At 45.0% G+C, this 22552-nt stretch overlaps 2 protein-coding genes across 7 annotated transcripts in view; one reads left to right on the forward strand and one right to left on the reverse strand.

The window, feature by feature from the left end:
* gldn (gliomedin) overlaps positions 1 to 22552 on the reverse strand; it is a 252817-nt gene that overhangs the window by 90397 nt on the left and 139868 nt on the right. The gene's annotated exons all lie outside the window — the stretch shown is intronic.
* Positions 14403 to 22552, forward strand: part of cyp19a1a (cytochrome P450, family 19, subfamily A, polypeptide 1a) — a 28288-nt gene continuing 20138 nt past the window's right edge. For 3 of the 4 annotated variants that reach the window (XM_085968632.1, XM_085968634.1, XM_085968636.1), the window contains exons 1-6: positions 14409 to 14692; positions 14785 to 14935; positions 15351 to 15505; positions 18481 to 18660; positions 19344 to 19458; positions 20875 to 20989. In XM_085968632.1, coding sequence (XP_085824758.1) covers positions 14470 to 14692; positions 14785 to 14935; positions 15351 to 15505; positions 18481 to 18660; positions 19344 to 19458; positions 20875 to 20989 — 939 coding nt within the window. In that variant the 5' untranslated portion in view covers positions 14409 to 14469. Of the gene's footprint in view, positions 14693 to 14784; positions 14936 to 15350; positions 15506 to 18480; positions 18661 to 19343; positions 19459 to 20874; positions 20990 to 22552 lie in introns of all 4 variants that reach the window. The other variant, XM_085968633.1, reaches the window with a different exon arrangement.

Genomic DNA, 22552 nt, shown 5'->3' on the forward strand with positions numbered 1-22552 from the left:
CCGCCCCCCCCCCGGCTCGATGAAAGCTGACACATGAATGGCTCCCTTTCCTCAGGCACCATTCCTATCACTTTCAAAACTGCTGTTGTCATCCCACTGCTCAAAAAACCCACCCTCAACTCATCTGTGTTCTCCAACTCCAACTCCATCTCTAACCTCCCTTTCCTCTAAGGTCCATCGAGCACATTGTCACACCCAGCTCCGTGCCCACCACTTTGGCAGGTCCTTCTTCAAATCCCGCCAGTCTTGCTTCTCTTCCTGTCACTGAACTGAGACAGTTCTGGCGAAAGTCAGAAAGACATTCTCTGTGGCTGCAAATGTGGTTTATTATTTCTCATTGTCCTCCTTGACTTCTCTGCAGCATTTATTACAGTTAACCACACCACCTCCTCCATTGTGTCTCTCCCATGGTCCTGTTTTGTGGGACAGTCCTTGAATAGTTTCACTCCTATCTATATAAACATTGTCAGCATATCTCCGGCAATTGTTTTTCTTCAAGCCCACGCCATCATCTCCAGAGTCCCAAATGCATTTATCCTTGACCCTCTCATTTTCCTTATCCACATGCTTCCCCTCGGTAAGATTATCCACAGCTACAGGGTCAGCTTCCATATTGTATGCTGATGAATCTACCTCTCTATTACCTCTCTTGATCCCACAGCTCCTCCATGTTATCAGACTGCCTACCTGACATCAAGTCATAGATTACTCACAACTTCCTTCAAATCAACACAAGGAAAACCAAAGCCCCCACCATGAACGGGAGGGGTCCGATCGCATGGCGGGGGGGGAGGGGGGAGGGCGGGGGTAGATTTACTGGGTAGCTTGTTGGGCCTGGATGAAGCACTCCATTGCTCCTCCTGGCCCACAAGCAGTGCAATAAAGGCACTTATCTCTTGGATTCAGCCCTTCTCCCCTCCTTTCAGCTGCCTGGATTGCCCGAGGCCGACTGTGGTTAAAAATAGAATCACTGTCAAAATGAAGGCACGCAGCCTCATTAAAATATTTAAATGACCAACCCGCCTCCTGCGAGCGGATTGGTTGCCCGCCCCTCGTCCCGCTGCCGTTAAAACCAGAAGTGGGCGGGTTCGAGACGGGTTGGGTTCCTGGTTCAGGTGTTGAGCTTTATAACCTCCCACGCAAAGTAAACCCACCTGTTCAGGGGGGTTAAAATTCCCCCCATTGTCACAGAATGACGGGATAAAGCTTGTACCTGGAAAACCCACTGACGGAAGCTGGGAAATTTTGGAAGCTGCAACGATTGGACAAGTGTGGTTGATCATTTCCCACAATTCTTCTGCAAGGAAAATATTGAGTTGAAACCCAGCATTAAAAAAATAAAAGACAATTTTATGAGTATATTTAATTATGTTATTGTGAAATTAGTATTTTTTCATTTATTTTTTTATTTCAAATATTATTTTGGATATCATAAATCTAATGACTGAGAGAAAATTAAATATGAAAATGGCTTGGAGATTTATTTGCTTTTGAGCGATTTGTCTTTCTATTATTCATGGGACCTCCTAACTGGCAATTGAGGATCGGTTATCTTTATTGGGGGGGCTGAATTTGCTCGTGGCTACTCCCACTCCATCACCGTAAGTTCGGCATGAACCCTATTTACGCGCAGTAGAGCAGGAGTAGATCCGAGGATATTCATCCCCTAGACCTTTAATAGCTTCCCCTAGGTAGCGTTCGAGCTGGTTTTCCTTGTTTGGATCCAGTTTTTTCCACGTGGCTTCAGTTCTACGAAAATGCGAACATGCATCAATGATGAACAAGAAAAGATCAGCTGGTCCTTGGCAACTGAACATCATGACCAAGGTTCCCTTTAAGCTGTGAGGTCCCCCGCAGCGGGCTCACCGGCTTTTGAATGGAAAAACCGCGCTTTGCGGAAATTTAAATGGGCCGCGCAGCCCGCTAAAGGTGCCGAGTAACCCCCAAAAAATTAAAGGGAGCATTGATCATGACCCCCAATGCTCCCACCCAGCAGCAGGCATGTATTCCCTTGGAAGAGGCAAAAAAATAGATCCCAAAAAAACCCTTGGCCAATTCAGGGAATAAAGGAATTCTGGGAAATTATTCTCTGACCCCCGAAGGTGATCAAGACAAGTTTCAGGAGATCGCAGTGACAATGAGGCACATCGGTCAACATCCCAACTATCTTTTGTATGTAGTGATATCAGCCACAGCCAGGATCTCGTTCAGCTCCCTTTTGAATGCTTGCATCAAATCTGCACTCATTACACAAGCCAGCTATTTGTGCCAAAATCGATGACCCTCTGCAAAAAGAACAACCTCCTGACATTTAACATAATTCTATGTTTACATAACTTACATGTATGTTCCCTCATTAACCCCAACCTATCTAATTCAAATAGTCTATCCACATGGAGCCGTTCGAGTCCCTTCAATAATTTAAATACCTCAATCAAATCTCCCCAAAGACTATAGTGTTCTACTACTATTACAACTTGTAATTATAAAGCGCCTTTAATGTAGTAAAACGTCCCAAGGCGCTGCACAGGAGTATTTTAAGACAAAAAAATTTGACACCGATCCACATAAGGATAAATTAGGGCAGGTGACCTACAGGTTGATCAGAGAGGTAGGTTTTAAGGAGCGTCTTAATGGAGGAGAGAGAGGTAGCAAGGTGGAGAGGTTGAGGCAGGGAATTCCAGAGCTTAGGGCCCAGGCAACAGAAGGCACGGCCACCAATGGTTGAGCGATTATACTCAGGAATGTTGAAGAGTAAAAAGATCTAGCTCTCTGACCCTATTGTGATAACTAAGGTCTTTAAAACTCAGTATCAATCTAGTGGTCCTCCTGTAAACCTTTTTCAGAGCCTTTGGCCGCGATTTCGCCTACCTCGGCGGGTCCGATGCGGCCGGGATCGGTGGCGGGGTGCGACCCCGCTGCTGGCTCCAGCCCGCTCCGTGAAAAGATTTTACATTGATTGGGCTTGTTAAGCCCGCCTAGCGTGTTTCCCAGCCAATTAAAGGAAGCGGGTCTGATGACATCACTGGATGACGTGTCATCAGCCGGTTTCCTGAAAGGGACCATGCCCAAATTGTTTTTGACAGTTGTGCTGTCGGTGTTCTACAGCATTGAGGTGCTACAAACACTGACAAGCACTGCACAGAGGTGCACAGCTGCACCCAGGCTCTCCCATGACTCCCTCCATATGCTTATGGAGGGGGTCACAGCACGCAGGGAGGTCCTCTTCTCTTCCCATGGGCGGAAGAGATCTCCCCAGGAGATCAATGCAGCCTGGTTGCTCATTGCACACAAGGACACAGGCAAGGATGTCGTTAGGAGGACCAGGCTGCAGTGGCACAAACCTTTCAATGATCTCAGCAGATCACGAAACGTTACTGCAAAGCCACACTCAACATCATCCTGCTGTGCCACTCATCACATCCCCATCACTCTGCCTTCCCTACCCTACTCCTGCACATCCTTACTCACACCAACTTACCTTGCACCTCCACCTATCCCTCTCTATCTACATTATCACTTCCCCATCTCACTAGCCACCCCTCAAACTCACCCTCATCCTAGTCCAATCATACCAACTAACAACACACAAGGATAGGCATGTGGGTGTTTTAGCCAATGTTCATGTGAAGTTTCTGTTAATGGGCTGTGAAGTTTCTGTTAATGTGCTGTCAAATATTGAAATCTTTATTTTCAACACTTTGCATTCTTGGACAGATTTGTGTGCACCTTTGGAAGTGACTTAGTGAGTTGCAGTGAATGGTGAGATATAATGGTACCCCCTGCAATGGCGATGTGTGAAAGGAATGGCTTGGGCATTGTAGGGATGCTTTATGGTGTTGGTGTGGGGTGGTGCCTACCTGACGCATCATGTGGCAGCCAGGGTGTACAGCATCAAGTGAAGTGAATCTGGGCATGGTGAGGCCATCCCTGGCATCCTGGGCAGCAATATGGTCAGGTGCTGATACCCTGTGTCCTGTACAGTATGAGTTTATTGCGGAGAAGGCTGGTGTTGTTGTTGGTGCTGGTGGTGTGCCTGGTGCTGCTGGTGTTGGGGCTGATCGTGGTGGGATTCTGAGGACCAAGGTGAGATAGTTTCAAGGGCACCGATGCTGATAGCAGGTGAAGTTGAGATGACAAAAGTGATCTGTCAATGGTGAGAGAGGTTGTTCCAATGAGGTGACACTGGATAGAGCGTTTGCTCCAAACACTTGCAAACTGCATAAAGCTCAATCTGTCTTCCAAATGCAGTAAGCAACAACTTCTAACCTTGGAAAGTGAACAGCTTTGAAATGGGAGCTTTTATAGACCATTTGCAGCTGTCAAGTTAAGAAATCATCACATGCTGACATAACTCCTGACCTCCTTACCTGACTGATTCCTGAGCAGCGGGGAAGCCGTGCGCAAACTCTTAAAATCTAAAGGCGAGCTTAAAATAGTTTTTACGTGCCTGTTAACATGCTCATAATAATCTAAATTGCCTCCCTCGCTGCTTGGTGTCGGGTCTGTTCAGCGACATCTGGGAGACTAGTGTGAAGGCAGGTTGACGACAGGTTCCCTACTGCAGGAAACCGTGAAAAAAACTGAAACAAGTAAGGTAAGGTTTTTTTTACTTACCTCGGCCACCTCATCTTTAATCATCGCCCCCGAAGCGGCCGGCCACCCGACGTGCGCCTCCTGCAGCTGTCGGTGTTTTCGACCGGCGCTGCTGCAGGGGGTGGAAGTCAATTTCGGGTTCGGGCGAAGCGCATGCCGATGACATCACGATCTCTGGGCGAAGGAGATCAGGGTGCAACGCCATAGCGCCACCGCAAAACTCCCGCCCAATATGGCGGGAGTCGATGTCAGTGTCGCGCCCGGACGCAAACCAATTGCTGCCCTGTTAGTGCCCCCCGAGGGCGCTAACAGGAGGTGCATAGGCATCCAATTTCACCCCCAGAATATTTTACAGATAGTACGCTAGGATTTATACTGGTGATTTGTGGATTGAATTCTGCAATTCTATACTTTTTTTTGAATAAAAATCATAAATAAGTAGGCCTGATTATTATTGTTACACCTATCTACTCAATTTTAATCTCTTACCTTTTTTAAAGGCTAGGATACACAGCATGGTAAAGGGAAGATGGACCAGTTAGGTACTGAGATCAGGCAGGGAGACTTTATTCTGAAGTGTTGCGTCTGTGTATAATAAGATACAGACTGCAGCAGAAACGGTACAACAGGTGTTTACTCAACGTGGCTCACAGTTGAACTGATTGCACAGATTACTACTCAGTGCTATATACAGGTTTGGTCACTGCCGGTACTACAGTATACATGAGCTGTAAAAAGTAGTTCTCCCCCTTAAAGGTATATACATTACAATTCCTCCCCTTTTAGATTAACAGTACCATAACACTCATTTAACAATTAAATATCAAACTAATTACAATGAACACTTTTAACATGCAACATTAGCTGAAAATAGTCTATTTATATATTCAGTCTTTGGGGAGGCCGCCTGATCCTTTCTGGAAAGCGCCTTTCCCGAGTGTCTTGCTCTTGGTGCGGAGGCGATTCTGGCCCCCTGTCGTCGGTTGGTTCATCAGCTTCCGATGCTACTGTTTCTGGGGTAGATGCGACCTGTACATCGGGTTCATCACCAGGTACATATGGGCAAGGCATGGGGTTGACTTGTTCCTGTGACTCTAGGATCTGGTCAGCATGGCGTCTCACGATGCTCTCCCCAACGTCCACTGTGTACATTAGTGGGCCCTGCCGTGTGCATATCGTTCCTGGCTGCCATTTTTCTGTTCGGTAGTCGCGGGCCAAGACTGGTTGCCCTACATTGAAGCTCCTTGTTGGCTTCTCATGGATGTGCTGGAATTGCTTACTCTCAACATCTCTTCGTATGTTTGGTCTGAGCAAATCCAGGCGAGATCTTAACCTTCGGTTAAAGAACATCATGGCTAGGGCCTGGTTGGTGACTGCATGTGTCGCATTCCGGTAGGCGAACAGGAAATTGTCCACCTTGTGCTGCAGCGGAATGTTGTCATTGTACATAGCCTTTATTGCCTTCTTAAAGGTTTGTACGAACCTCTCAGCCAATCCATTTGTGGCTGGATGATACGGGGCGGATGTGTAATGCCTTACCCCATTCTTTTTCAAGAACCTCCAGAACTCTTCGGACACAAACTGTGGTCCGTTGTTGGAGCAAATCTGTTCTGGCAAGCCATTCCTGGCAAAAATGGTCCGTAGGACTGCAATAGTTTTCTCCGTGGTGGTGGAGGACATTTTGATGACCTCAGGCCATTTCGAGTGCGCATCCACGGCTATTAAAAACATTGAGTCCATGAATGGACCAGCAGAATCAATATGCACCCGTTGCCATGGAGATGAGGGCCACTCCCATGGGTGTAGAGGTGCCTGTGGTGGTGCATTTTGGACTTTCTGGCATCCTGAGCAGCTCTTGGTCAGGTCCTCGATTTGTTTATCGATTCCCGGCCACCACACATAAGCCCTGGCTAGGCTTTTCATTTTTACCCCTCCCAGATGACCCTCATGAAGCTCATTGAGCACTCTATCCCTTAACTTGGGTGGAATTACCACTCGGGATCCACACATCAAGGTCCCCCGGCACACTGACAGCTGTTCTCTCCTTGTCGAGAATGCTGGCAACAGTGAGTCGCCATGTGCTGGCCATCCCTTCACCGTCAAATCATATACCCGAGACAGTGTCGGGTCATTTCGGGTTTCCTTTTCGATACAAGCGTTAGTTACCGGTAGGTATTCAACTATAGTCGAATGGAATATTTCGACAGGATCCACTGCTAGTGCTTCCTCCGCAGTAGGCAGTGGCAGGCGTGATAGCCCATCGGCATTTCCATGCTGTTTCGTGCCCTTATATTCAATCTCATAGTGGTGCGCCCCTAGAAAAAGTGACCATCTTTGTAGTCGTTGCGCAGTCATCACCGGAACGCCCTTCTTCGGACTAAAAATGGAGACAAGAGGCTGGTGATCAGTCAGCAAGGTGAATTTCTGCCCGTGCAGATAGTGATTGAACTTTTTCACTCCCCACACTAGGCTGAGGGCCTCCCTGTCAATCTGGGCATAGTTACGCTCGGCTGAGGTTAGTGATCGTGACGCAAAGGCTATTGGCCTCTCTGAGCCGTCCGAGAATTTGTGTGACAGCACCGCTCCAATGCCGTAGGGTGACACATCACATGCCAACCGAATTGGTAATGCTGGGTTGTAATGGGCCAATACCTCTTTCGATGTGATTAGTGTTTTGCTCTTCTGGAAAGCTCGTCTACATTCGTCACTCCACTTCCATGGCACCCCAGTTTGCAGTAAGGTGTTCAGTGGGTGTAGTATTGTAGACAAATTTGGCAAGAACTTATGGTAGTAGCTTACCAGCCCGAGGAACGACCTCAGTTGTGACACATTTTCCGGTGCTGGAGCCTTGACTACTGCCTCAATCTTCTCTGGGGACTTATGTAACCCCTCTTTATCGATAACGTGGCCACAATACGAGATCTGTTTTCTAAAAAACTCGCATTTGGGGCGGTTAGCTCGGAGCCCATATTCCTGCAATCTAGTGAGCACCTGCTCCAGGTTGGCAAGGTGATCACTGTCATTTTCGCCCGTGACCAGGATGTCGTCCAAATAACACTGGGTCCCTGGGATCCCTTGCAGGACTTGTTCCATAGCCCTCTGCCAAATAGCCGGAGCTGATGCTACCCCGAATACCAGCCGGTTGTATTGGTAGAGACCTTTATGGGTGTTGATTGTGAGGTATTTTTTTGATGCTTCTTCTACCTCCATTTGCAGATCCGCCTGGGCCAGATCAATCTTAGTGAAGCGTTTCCCTCCAGATAGCGAGGCAAAAATATCTTCAATCCGCGGAAGTGGATATTGTACGGTGTGAAGGACCGGGTTCACTGTTACCTTAAAGTCCCCACAGATGCAAACCTTCCTTGGTTCCCCAGGCGTGCTGCTCAACGACTTTTTCATCACAGGGACGATGGGTGTAGCCCACTCGCTCCAGTCTACCTTGGACAGTACACCTGAACGTTCCAGACTCTCCAGCTCTGCTTCGACGGCTGGGTGGATCGCATAAGGTACCGGTCTGGTCTTAAAAAATTTTGGGCTTGCGTTTTCTTCAATTTTAATCGTCGCTGTCATGCCTTTTAGTGTTCCGAGTCCTTGCTGGAACACTTTTTTTGCGTCAGTTAGGATCTTTGACAGTCACCCAGGTGTGACGTCGTCATCCTTTTTGTCAGCCACAGTCAGTGCCTGTATGGAATGCCAATCCAGTTGTATTTTCCGGATCCATTCACGTCCCAGTAATGGTGGTCCTCCATCTTGCAATACATACAGGTCTAGTTTTGGTGTTTCCTTACCGTTATATATAACGGTCACCCTTATTTTTCCTTTGGGGTAGACTTTTTGCCCCGTGTACGTCTTCAAAATAATTTTTGTGTCTCTCAAGGGTATGTGTGAGAATAGCCGCTCATAGTCCCATCGGTTTATGACTGTTGGGGCTGATCCTGTGTCCAATTCCATCTTTACCTGGACTCCTGCTATCTTGAGAGTGACCCAAATGGTTCGGTGATCTTCCATTGTGATCACATTATGTAGTTTCAGACAACTCAGTTCCCTGCTTTTGGAGTCGTTATCACTCTTTTGTTCGTCTGAACTATTCTCCGTCATCTTATGTACCTTCTTGTACTTTCCTTTGGTAGGTTTCTTATTGCTGGTTTTCTATCCCGACCTGCAGACTCGTGCTATGTGTCCTACTTTTCCACACTGTCTGCACACTTTGTCTTTGAACCAGCAATCATTCTGGTCATGTGTTGTTTTGCCGCAGTGATAGCACTTCTCTGTTCCATATGACATTTCGTTTGTGCCATATTCTTGCGGTCTCTGTTGTATCTCTGCAGCACCCCGTGCTGCTGCTTCATATGATACCGCAATGCTGAAAGCCTTTTCCAGCGTAAGGTCCTTTTCAGATAAAAGCCGTTTCTGGGTTCCTTCACTTTGAAGCCCACACACAAACTTGTCCCTTAAGGTATCTATCTGCCAGTCCCGCTCCAAACTGGCAGTGTTTTGATAGTTTGTGCAGTTCTGTTAAATAATCAGCATTGCTTTCATCCTTATGCTGGTTCCATTTGTGAAACTTGAATCTTTCTGGTATCAGCAGCGGTGTGGGGTTTAAATGTTCCTGTAGTATCGTTACTATGTCTTCAAAATTCTTTTCCATTGGTTTCGTTGGGGTTACTAGATTTCGTAATAACCCATACGTCTTTGCACCCATTAAATTTAACAATGCCGACGCTTTCTTGTCATCTGACACCTCATTTGCCTTGCAGTACACCTCTATTCGCTCGACATATGTAGTCCAATCTTCGACTTCATTGTCAAATGCGGTGATACTGCCACTCTTCGGCATTTTGGGTGCGGTTTAAAATGGTGCCTCCCAATGGCTTAAAATGGCGTCTCCCACACTTTCCTTCCTCCCCCGCTGCTGCCAACGCCGCACTCGGCGGTCCTCGTGGCAATGGCGGCGCCTCGCAGGTTTCTGCGCGTCTCTCTCTCCCTCTCTCTGACGCTGCTCGGCCCCTGAACACCAGCTGCACCCTGTGCGCTCTGCCCTCTCTCTCTCTCCCCCGTCGACGCTGCTCGGCCCTTTGCTGTGCCGCTCGGTCGGGCTCTAGCCCGCCGCTGTCTGGGAAGGGTCTGCGCACTACCTGTTGCCAGCCCATTTCGCTGGACCACCTTGACTGGAAAGTCAAGCCTGGCTCTCAACAGCCTCCCCCGTAATTCTCGAGTCTCTGCTGGATGACTGGGCGGTTGCCCGTGGTCGACGCCCGAGTCTCTGGCCTTGACCTCCAATCCACTGATCTCCAGGAATGAATCCCCGGGAGGTGATGCAGAGTTGCAGGTAGGTTCGAACTTGCCTCGTCGTCAATGTTGTGTCTGGGTATAATAAGATACAGACTGCAGCAGAAACGGTACAACAGGTGTTTACTCAACGTGGCTCACAGTTGAACAGACTGTACAGATTACTACTCAGTGCTATATACAGGTGTGGTCACTGCCGGTACTACAGTATACATGAGCTGTAAAAAGTAGTTCTCCCCCTTAAAGGTATATACATTACATGAAGGTGATGGAAGACATGAAGTGAAACAGGCTGGGGACACAAACTAGGAGGAGTGAGGAATTAGGCAACAGGAAGAAGGCAGCAGTTGTTGGGTTTTAGGTCGTGCTGCTGGGAAGCTGAAAGGCAATATTGAGTGGAAGAATTTGCAAATATATTTGGAAAAGTTCTACCCAGACACAAAGAAGCAAGTGTGTTTTGGTTGATTCCTGCAAAATAAATAATTAGTGTAGCTGGATAAATGAAATCTGTTCTATCCAGTTCTCAGTTTTAAAAAAATTGCTGTAGTTATCTCCCTCTGTCTCTCTATCTGTCTGACAACGCCTCAATTTTAAAATCCTCCTCCTAGTTTTCTAATCCCTCCATGGCCTCACCCCTCCCTATCTCTGTAGCCTCCTCCATCCCTACAAGTCTTCGAGATCTGTGCGCTCTTCCAATTGTGGCCTCTTGTGCGTCCCTGACTTTAATCGCTCCACCGTAGGCAGCTGTGCTTTCAGCTACCTTAGCCCTCAGCTCCGCAATTCCTTCCCCAAACCTCTCCGCCTCGCTACCTCTCTCTCCTCTTTGAAGATGCTCCTTAAAACCTACCTCTTTGATCAAGCTTTTGGTCAACTGTCATGATATCTCCTTCTGTGGCTTGGTGTCAAAAATGTTTTTATGGATATCACTCTTGTTAAGCACCTTGGGACATTTTACTACGTTAATGGTGCTATATAAATGTAAGTTGTTGTTGTTGATCAGCTCTCAGCTACCCTCTGCCCCTGGATTGATAAATAAGTCAAAATATACCTTAAAAATTCTAAAGTTCATGCTCCAGCTGTATTTTATGTCATTTGGAAAAATAAATACTTACTGTTTTCCTTACCCATTGAAGCTGGATAGATAGCAGAGCTTCATAAATAAGGCTTTGATTTGCCACGCCGCTTGTCCGACATCCAGTCCTGGATGAGCAGAAATTTCCTCCAACTAAATAATGGCAAGACCGAAGCCATTGTCTTCGGCCCCCACCGTAAACTTTGTTCACTAGCCACCGATTCCATCCCTCTCCCTGGTCACTGACTGAAGCTGGCATCCTATTTGACTCTGAGAAGAGCTTCTGACGACATATCTGCTCCATCACCAAAACCGCCTACTTCCACCTCCGTAACATCGCCCGTCTCCGCCCTTGCCTCAGCTCATCTGCTGCTGAAACCCTCATCCATGCTTTTGTTACCTCTAGACTTGACTATTCCAATGCTCTCCATGGCCTTACCCCATCTTATCTCTCTGACCTCCCCCCTGCCCTACAACCCTCCGAGATCTCTGTGCTCCTCCCAATACTGGCCGCTTGCACATCCCTGATTTTAATTGCTTCACCATTGGCAGTCGTGCCTGGTTCCCAGAGTCTGGAATTCCCTCCTTAAGCCTCTCTGTCTCTCGACTTCTCTCTCCTTTTTTAAGATGCTCCTTAAAATCTACCTCTTTGACCAAGACCTACCCCAATATCTCCTTATGTGGCTCAATGGCAAATTTTGTTTGATAATGCTCCTGTGTTTTACTATGTTAAAGGCGCTATATAAATGCAAGTTGATGTTGTTCCTCATGATCTGTCACTCCCAGGAGGCAAGGTCCTGCTCAGGAATGTGCATTCAGAAAATCAACCCTACATGGGAAGTGTGGTGCCACAGTGTGTTGTCTGAACTGTGACAAACAGGAAGTGTTTACACAGATGTGCCATTTCTATAGTACTTATACAGATAAAGAAGTATACTTAACAATTTTTTTCTGCACAATAGGATGCAAGTTGAGATTTTCAAAAACATTTTTGTAGGACCTCAGTTAGCAAGAGATTCTCATCCCGTAAATCTGGGATGGTTTGAAACCCAGCGGTGAGAGGAAAATGTGGTAATTCACTGGAAAATCTACTCTCCAATAATTTATTCTCCAGGTAAAATTTAAAAATGTAAAAAGCACGAGAGGCAGGAGATACTTTGAACCGAAAGTGAATGGCTGGACATGCACAATTACATTGGGCATACTGTACTACTTTATAGCAAAAGATATCCGAATTGAGTATATTTCAGGAATTGGCAAATCAGTCTGAAATGGCCCAATTCTGGTCATTTAAGACCCTTAATTTCAATCCTGTTTTCAATCCAGTGCCCTTGTTTGTCGTCTCAAATGTTAATTATTAAACTATGTTTTGCTCTTAAACTCATGGCACTGTGCAAAGCCATTTGCACTCGACAAAATTCTCTTGATGGGGGGATCTAGTACAAGACTAGTTGCTATGGGAACTCCTTTTAAACAGCTTCTGAAGCGAATCATTCAATTTAATAAGATTTTGTTTTGCATTGAAAAACTGAGGTGAAGTAAAGCTCCCAACTAACAGGAGCAATCATTAGAAAATTTACTTCAAATAGTCCGATAATGGACTGGGCGAGTGGATTCCACTTCTACCTTGTAAGATGCTTTTCGCTGATAATTTGCCCATCTAACCTTCCAACACATGTGTTTTCATTGGAAACATTAAGCACAAGGTGGAAGGGGTGAGCGACTGACGGATTTTGAGAACATGCCTCTGCTGATGACAGCAGCTGTCACTAATTTCCTAGTGCTGTCTCCTGGCAACTTTTCACTTAGCAACCAAAATTAAGCCCACTATAAAAAAGGAAACAAGACGAACACGGAGTTACAAAACAAAACATTTTCCGACCGGCTAGAGCAAGATCAAGAAAGGAATATCCCCTCAAGTCCCAGGCTATTACAGGTATCTCTGAATGAGACTCATTCCTAAATAATCGTAATATCAGTGCTGTCGGAACCAGACAGAAATTCAAAGTCAATGGACGAATGACAATTGCTGATTTTTAAAAAAATGAATGTAATGTGTACATCTGATTATATTTTGACAAACAAAAAACAATTTAATTAATAATAATCATTCATAGTGCACTAATCTTCCAGCCGCTATGAGTTAATCTATTAAAAAAAATACATAGTAGAGTTAGATCTTTTATCATTATTCAAAGCAGAAGATCTCAATCATTTTGGTTTGATGCTGGAGTTTTAAAGGAGAATATTGAGCTATTGCAGTTTTAGATAATTCTCAGACTATAAAAACAATATAATTTCACACCAAAATAGATTTGGAGTAATATTGATTGAAGTTTCAATGTGTGTTTTTTTTTACTTTGGGTAAAGTATACTGCTATTTTGGCAAATCGTTTCTACACCATTTTAAATGGACCTCCCTGAGAGCAAAAAAGTCCCAGGTAGAAAATTGTTTTCAATTCCCTTATTAAGTTACTCAAGGCAGGGGAGTGGGCATTGATTGCAAAGCCTAACTGAGCAGACCTGAGTTGGAACTGTACGGTGTGATTAGCAACCCTCTTCTGAAAGGAAGAAGCAGGGTGTTTGATTACGATAAATTTAAAATACGAGGTGAGCCCATCAGTTACCATTATAAGGGGAATTTTTATGTGGAGGTGGGAGGGGGGAGGTACTATCAAGTTGTCCTCTTTCATGTAGATGTGAAGCTGTTTTGGGTGTGAACCAACAAAACTTGGCATTGTAACTCAGTAGGCTACCAGGCTAACAGTGAGAAGTGAGAGATTCCCTCCAGGAGTCTGCCTACTACCAGTTTGAGTCCAGTGTAACTTTAGCATTCAAATCATTTCTCAGCATTTGGCCCTCGGGCAGGTTTTCAGACAAAATAATGTAAGGGGGGGCGGTGGTTGTAGGTTCTAACAGTAAATGTTATGTCCAAATAATATAAGGTCAGCCGCTGGCCTGGAATAAGGACAAGCAGTTGGTATGCAGGAAGAAGACGTGAGATTAAAAAAAGGAAACGATCAGGGACCATATTTAGCGATGGAAAGAGGTGATAGGACTGGAAGGAAAATTAACTAGATGCCGAGAATTATTTTACAAATGCAGATGAAAGAAAAATATCGGAGAGCAAAACACTTCTTAATTCACCGAACTTAGGAAAGAAACTGACACCAAAGTGCACTTAATAACATTTATAGACATGTCCGATGCATTTAATATAATTTAATTGTTATCAACCTCAATGGTTAGCCTGAGTTTATTGTCACCAATGGCTGTTCAAGGACAAGATTACAGATAAAAATTAGCACTGCAAATAGCATTTTAGTTGCTTTATACCAAGGTTAGCCAGAATTTTCTCTTTGAAAAAGTAACTTATCTCTTTATTTTGACTTCAGTTCCAGTCCCTCCTGTCTGAACCCCTCCCCTATTGCCTTATAAAAATGCATCTCATGCAAGGCTCTTTAACACTGATCGACAACCACAATACGCTCATCAACAGAATCAGCCTTAACATGCTTTGCAATCTGCTTTTCTTCTTTCAAAATCCAGCTCGTGTGGAAATGAGGCAGTTTGCCCTGGATGACACGGTGCTGCAGATGTCGAAACCGGCTCAGCAGAATCTGACAACTGGGCTGGCACCTGGAGTGGGATCGAGGGTCACAGCTCCTCTGCTGCTTTTCCTGGGACTGCTCTTCATTTTTATCAAGATCTCCCAAAAGAAAGCGACGTTGCCAGGTAACAAAAAAAAAAGGCACAAGTGTCTATTAGAGAGTTAACCAGAGGAGCGATGGTTCGAGCATTCCTAACTGTGCAATGTCTTTAAGCAGGTCCTTCCTTCTGTCTGGGCATTGGACCTCTAATCTCTTATGGTAGATTCTTGTGGATGGGAATTGGCAGTGCCAGCAATTACTACAACGAGAAATATGGCGAGATCGTGAGAGTGTGGATCCATGGTGAGGAAACACTTATTATTAGCAGGTAAATCCATTTGAAAGTTTGCAGGAAACCAATATTCCCCTGAACAATACTCTGCCGTGCATATTAACTGCACTGCCACTGAAGAACAGAAATATGTATTTCCCTTATATTAAAATTAAGCAGGCATTCTATGGCTTTGGAAGTTTTCTGTATTTCTTGCATTGTGGAAATGGCCAGGATTCTATTAAGAGATCACCCAGGCTTGTGACAAACCTTTTTCCAACTCTGATTTCTTGTCTAGATCCTCTGATGCGCTTGTCCCGTTTATAATTAAACTCAAGCAGGTATTTTACTACATTATTTTGAGTTTACGACTTTTCTACATTGACCTTATCCTGTGCAAAAGGCCAGGATTGGACGCGCTGATCACCCAGGCTAGTGACCAACCTTCTTTCAATTCTGATTTCTTGTTTAGATCCTCTGCTGTGAACCATGTGATGAAGAAGGGGCACTACATCTCCAGGTTTGGAAACAAACAGGCACTTCAGTGCATTGGCATGAATGAAAATGGCATCATTTTCAACAATAACCCTTCCATCTGGAAACAGACGCGTCCATATTTTGCGAAAGGTAAGTTTTTCCAATTTTATGGGAAAGTATTTTCTCAGTCTGTCTCAGATGACTCAACCATGCATGGGAGAGCCATCCAGAAAGGTGCATAGTATTAACTGACAGCCGTGACACTGGAAAACCTCCTTCTCAATTGAAGTGCTACCTTCATTATATTATATTCTAAAGTGTACAGTAGTGTAGTGGTTAACTGCCTACTGAAGTGGCCTTGCAAGCCACTCAGTTGTATCAAACCGCTACAAATAGCAACAAGAATACAACTACATGGTTCAAGAAGGCCCACCACCACCTTCTTGGGCAACTAGCGTTGGGCAATAAATGCTGGCCTTGCCCGACTATGAATCAAAGAAAGAATTAAATAAATATTTCACGGCACAGTGCTCCTGTTCTAATCCTTAGACTTCTGACAGCTGCATGGAATTATGTGCTCCCTGGTGCCAGCCATCGATTTAGCATTTCAGCTCACACAATGATGCTAAGCAAACCTCCAGATATGATCTTAACGATGCTGTATTCCGTATTACTAATCATTTATGTGATTTAAATATAACACGTACCACTATTGTAAATAAAAGCACCAGTGTTTTAAACTGTTAATCCATGAGGTGACAGCAATCTTAGGACCTAGGTTTTTCAGTTGCCTTTAAGGCAAATTTTGAGTCAATAAAAATCTATTGTTTGGAAATGACTCCCCTCTCCAAAATGGAGAAAGGGAGGAAGAAGAGAAGAAGCAATGAGAGGATTTAAGGTTAGTTTTAAAGTCTGATAACAGTTAGAAAATTGAAATAATTTAAATGATAGAGTGGGGACAGCGGAGAAGGAGCAAGCAGAATTAAAGTGCTTCATTATTTGATCTTCATTCAAAATAATATTTTTGTATTTTGGGGTTAATATTGCAGTAATAAACCCACTTCCGATATTTGAAATGCTTTATTATTGTAATATTACAGTTTAGTAAAACATCATAGTGTATGAGCTGTAATTTAAGAACCTGACCACCACAGGGAGATTGCTATTCCCGGAATCTGCTGGAGATCTCAGGGTTAACATCTTTACTTCTGCTCTGCCTGTCTTTTTGTATACCTCTATTCTCTCTTAGTCCGCTCCTTCTTCCACACTTATTATTTTTACCTTTGCCCTGCACTATTCTCTTTATTGCTTAATATTACATTGTACCTTTTATTTCGCCTCATTACTTATATTTCATTTAAGTTTAAATAATATTCCAATTCATTTTGCAGTGCATCCGCTGGTGTACCATTTTAGTAATGACGGAGGCCCACATAACTTTAAATCAGATCTTGACTAGCTAAGCAAGAAACCGAAGAGAGTAGCTAGATCTGGCTGTTCCACTGGAGTGAGAAGATCAAACTATGATGTGGAAGTCAGGGGCTCCCTAAGTCTCGGGTGTAAGCAGGTGGGGGTTCCTCAGCCTTGGTTCTTGCTCTATGGATGTAGGGCGTGTCCCTAAGAGGAGAGAGGGCGCACTCCATATTTGGCAAAGAGAAACTACACCAGTGTCGATTTCTCAGTAGTTTGGCTTGAAAACGCTTCAGAATAGTGATGATCATGACTGAACTGGGGGTGGAAGCAGATTCAATAGTAGCATTCAAACAGGGAAAGAAAGAAAAACTTGCATTTCTATAGCGCCTTTCACGGCCACCGGACGCCTCAAAGCGCTTTACAGTCAATGAAGTACTTTTGAAGTGGAGTCACTGTTGTAATGTGGGAAACGCGGTAGCCAATTTGCGCACAGCAAGATCCCACAAACTTCAATGTGATAATGACCAGATAATCTGTTTTTGTTATGTTGGTTGAGGGATAAATATTGGCCAGGACACCGGTGATAACTCTGATAAATACTTGAAGGGGGAAAAATGACAGGGCTATGGGGAAAGAGCACTGGCACGGTCGGCTGAATGGCCTCCTTCTGTGCTGTATCATTCTATGATCCTGTGATACCTTCCGCCCTACATTTCAGGAGCTGGCTCTACAGGAGTAGAGTGACTGCTGTATTTTGGAAGGCTGTCAGTTCTAAAAAAAAAAAAATATTAAAAGCGGGTCTGGTTAAAAATGATCCTAGGGTGGATTTGAACCGTATTTTCTAAACGGGAAAAGGTTCAGGAGTTGAACAAATACCTTTTACTAGAACAATAGCAAGATACTGCGGATGCTGGAAATCTGAAATAACAACAGAAAATGCAGGAAACACTGTTACAGATCATTGATTCATCTACTGTGCTTGCTTACTCATAGCAGAGTGTTTGGTTCCATTCAATTACAATATTATCAACTAAAGCAGAATTTTGCTGCCTATCCATACATCCTAACCCGCACCCTCTGCTCCCCAGTTGTGGTTCACTACCCATCCTTTGCTCTCTCCACTCCATTATCAGAGGCTGGGCTGTCAATCACTAAACCCTTACTCTGTGGAACTCTCTTACGAAACTACTTTGCCTTGCTACTTTCAAACGCTCTTTAAAGAACCTACCTCTGCTTGATGTCCTCATCTGCCCCTTGTAAACCACTCTCAGATGTTCTGTGCAAAGCATGCTACATAGATGTAATAAAAACAGAAAATGCTGGAGATACTCAGCAGGTCAGGCAGCATCTGTGAAGAGAGAAACAAAGTTAACGTTTCAGGTCGATGACCTTTCATCAGAACTGGTTCCCAGTTCTGACGAAAGGTCATCGACCTGAAACATTAACTCTGTTTCTCTCTTCACAGATGCTGCCTGACCTGCTGAGTATCTCCAGCATTTTCTGTTTTTATTTCAGATTTCCAGCATTTGCAGTATTTTCTTTTTGTATTTTCTTTTTCTACATAGATGTAAGTTGTTGTAAAAAAATCTTTATCGCACGCTGCATCATGGGCTGTTAATACACATTGAACTGCAATTAATTTTTTTTTTAATAGTCATTGTGTACAATGTTGGAGTTGTTGTGAGTGGTGTGTGTGTGTGTGTCCGTTTCAGCCTTGACTGGCCCTGGCCTTCAGAGGACCCTTGCTGTGAGTGTGGAGTCTACTCGTAATCACCTGGAGAAACTGTTGGGAGGGAACGACACCAGCACTGCCTGCGTGGATATACTGCTGTTCCTGAGAGCCATCACATTAGACATCTCCAACAGGCTGTTCCTCAGAGTCCCACTGCATGGTAATCCCAATTTCTACCCTGTTTAAAGCAGTCATCTGGCATATAGGTAGTTATAATAATTAATATGCTCCTTTATACAACTTGAGTGCAGTGCAATACCAACTTCTTCTATACAATGCTGTCTGAACTAACTGGCATTCACTTTGATGCACCTAATCTCAATGTGAATTCTATCCTATTAGCAGCCATTCCGACAGTGAGGATTAAAATGGTGCAAAATTAGTCACAAACACAATACCATCGTTCATGTGAAATCTCTCGGTGCCATGTTAATTCATTCATTCATTAACCCATTTGCTTTATGCATGAAATTGCACGTGAGCACAGTTCATTACAAATACCACAGGGGTAAATTACACCCCAATGGCCTTCTGACATCTTAATCAAGGATCAAAATTGAAATTCGCGGAAAACTGAAGCTGTGGATAATGTCAGTGTGCAGAATTGGATTCAAATTACGCATTTCTTTTCCCCCCCCACAGGAAATCAATTTACAACCTCCAGCCGCATCATTATTGCGATTGCACGCTTCTTGTACACTGAGGGGTGGAGGTGGGGGCCGGCTGTGGATTACTAAGCCAATCATTCATTCATTCATTCAGTCATTCAATCATTTCTACATTTAATAGTATGTTTTCGAATAAAAGAAGTATGGAGTATTTGACATTTTCTTTTTTTTGTAGAGGGAGAAATTGTGTCTAAAATTCAGAAGTATTTTGACACATGGCAGACACTCCTGCTGAAACCAGACATCTTCTTCAAATTCAAATGGATGTATAAGAAGTATGAAAAAGCTGCGTGAGTATCACTTCCTTTATCGCTGGCTATCTGGAGCTTGGACCTATTGCTTAAGGCTACTAAAGTTGGGAAGATTTCATTAGCTGTTACCTTAGATTAAACAGAAATCTCTAAAACATTGCAATCCTTCAAAATAATAGAACATGTTGCACATTTATTTTAATGATCTGTAAACTATCTAGGCCAATACATTACAACAAGGAGACACAGGCTAAAACTGGTGAAAGGACAATTTAGGACAGTTCAAGAAGGAGTGTGTGATCATCACTTGAAATGATTTTTGGTGGCAAAAACAGGAAGGCAGATTATTGTCTGAGTGGCAATAGATTGGGAGAAGGGGAAGTGCAACGAGACCTGGGTGTCCTTGTGCACCAGTCGCTGAAGGTAAGCATGCAGGTGCAGCAGGCGGTTAAGAAGGCAAATGGTATGCTGGCCTTCATAGCGAGAGGATTCGAGTACAGGAGCAAGGATGTCTTGCTGCAGTTGTACAGGGCCTTGGTGAGACCATACCTTGAGTATTGTGTGCAGTTTTGGTCGCCTTATCTGAGGAAGGATGTTCTTGCCATGGAGGGAGTGCAGCGAAGATTCACCAGACTGATACCTGGGATGGCAGGAATGACGTATGAAGAGAGATTGGGTCGATTAGGCTTATATTCGCTGGAGTTTAGAAGAATGAGAGGGGATCTCATTGAAACTTATAAAATTCTAACAGGACTAGACAGACTAGATGCAGGAAGGCTGTTCCCGATGGTGGGGGAGTCCAGAACCAGGGGTCACAGTCTAAGGTTAAGGGGTAAGCCATTTAGGACTGAGATGAGGAGGAATTTCTTCAACCAGAGAGTGGTGAACCTGTGGAATTCTCTACCACAGAAGACAGTTAAGGCCAATTCATTAAATATATTCAAGAAGGAGTTAGATAAATATGCCTCCTCCGTATGTGTGAATGGGGCATTGAGTCGTTATATGTTCCATGGTCTGTTCTGGGTGACCACAGTCGCGCAGTGGAGAGTTTTTAATGCTCCATTTGTGCATCAAGTCTCCGCATCTGCCATGGTTTGTGCAGATGGGGTTTAGGTTTGCTTCGGAGTAGAGTTGGGGAAGTGAATATCTTGGACTCATTCACGAGCCAGTTAGGTAACACGATGGGAGGAATGTTAAGTTTGGTTTTCATGGAAGTGTGATCTGAAATGAAACTAAAATGGCCTTCCTCATCTGCGATTATCTTGTGAATGTGCAAAGTTACCCTTTGAATAATCACTGCGAACGGTCACTCTTTTCCAATACTGTAGCCATCTCTTGACGGGATGGCGTTTCTTATGCAACCATACCTAATATTTACAAACCGCTGGCTAGCTCCAAGTAAATGAGAGCCTGTTGTCATGCTCACCATCATTCTAGTCTGTTCTCAAATTGCAGCCAGGATCTGCAGGATGCGGTGGAAGGGCTGCTACTGAAAAAGCAGCAAGAGCTGAGAGAGGCTGAAAAACTGCAAGACATCACCGACTTTGCAACCGACCTGATATTTGCGCAGGTAGACACTTGCCAATGAAAATCCCAATAAAAATCGAATTAGCATTGTCATTTACAAGGATATCGTCGAATGAAAAATGATGTTTGCAGACATATTGGCCGAGAAATTCACTATAGCCCCGTTTGGGGCGCCAGCCTCGCCAGGACGCTAAAAGTAGCGCCCCGGAAGCAGTCGCGGCCGCCCGCCAGAAATTCAGTTTGCGTGCCCCAGAGGGAAGCGTGGCACTACTGGAGGCGCCCTGCATCCCTCTTGGGGCGCTGCAGCTGAATATCGCTGCGCAACGTGCTGCAGCGCCACATGCTGCAGCACGGCGCGCTGCGGTACTGCAGGCCTTCCTCCCCTTCTTAAAGGGGAGGGGCCTTGTGCAGCGCGATCAAGGATCGCAAGTGCCGGCAAAAGAGCCCGGCACCGAGGAGAAGTGCCGGGCTCTTGGAACGCAGTAGGCACTCCGCCGGGGGGGGGAGGTGGGGGCTCAGGAGGCCGGGGACGGCAGCGTGGAGAGGTGCTGGCAGGTGCCCAGCAAATAAAATGTCCACCCCGCACCTCCTTTAATTGGCGCCTCTACCGTCGCAGGTAGGCCCCCCTGAACTGGTTGCAAATAGCGCCCGGCGTTCAAGCAGGGAGCGCATCTAAATATTGCGATCGGGGCGTTAGCGGGGCACTGCGCACGATTGACGTCATCGGTAGCGGCGCAGCACTAACGGCTAGCACCACCATTAACATCCCGCTGAATTTAGCGGGAGGCGTGGCCAGTGGCTTCCGACCCACTTAGCGCCCTCTTAAGGCGCTAACGGGTGGCGCAGCCCACTGAATTTCTAGGCCATTTTTTCTTGCTGTAGCCATCCAAAGTCTTGTCACCTTTAAACACCGGTGCACAATGTTGATCTCCTTACCTAAGGAAGGATATACTTGCCATAGAGGGAGTGCAACAAAGGTTCACAAGATTGATTCCTGGGATGGCGGGACTGTCGTATGAGAAGTGATTGAGTAAACTAGGCCTGTATTCTCTTGAATTCAGAAGAATGAGAGGGGATCTCATTGAAGCATACAAAATTATTACAGGGCTTGATAGGGTGGATGCAGGGAGAGTGTTTCCCTTAGCTGGGGAGTCTAGAACCAGGGGCCACAGCCTCCGGATAAAGGGTAGGCCATTCAGGACTGAGATGAGAAGAAATTTCTTCACAGAGGGTGGTGAATCTTTGGAATTCTCTACCCCAGAGGGCTGTGGAGGCTCAGTCATTGGGTATATTCAAAACAGAAGTCGATAGATTCCTGACTAGTAAGGGCATCAAGGGATATGGCGATAGGGCCGGTGAATGGAATTGAGGCAGAAGATCAACCATGATCTCATTGAATGGCGGAGCAGGCTCGAAGGGCCGAATGGCCGACTCCTGCTCCTATTTCTTATGTTCTTATGTAAACTTGGAGCAGATGTTTGCCAGCTCTTTGTTAATTCACATTATTTCTGCTTCTTTGCTTTTGTGGTTCCTATTGTCCGATATAAAGACAGCCAGTTCAGATATTACATGACACCTCATGAATATTGCCTGGAGGTCCATTCCA

This window comes from Somniosus microcephalus, chromosome 27 (assembly GCF_052327205.1).
Source record: "Somniosus microcephalus isolate GS21.2 chromosome 27, FLI_Smic_1.0, whole genome shotgun sequence".
Lineage (NCBI taxonomy): Eukaryota > Metazoa > Chordata > Chondrichthyes > Squaliformes > Somniosidae > Somniosus > Somniosus microcephalus.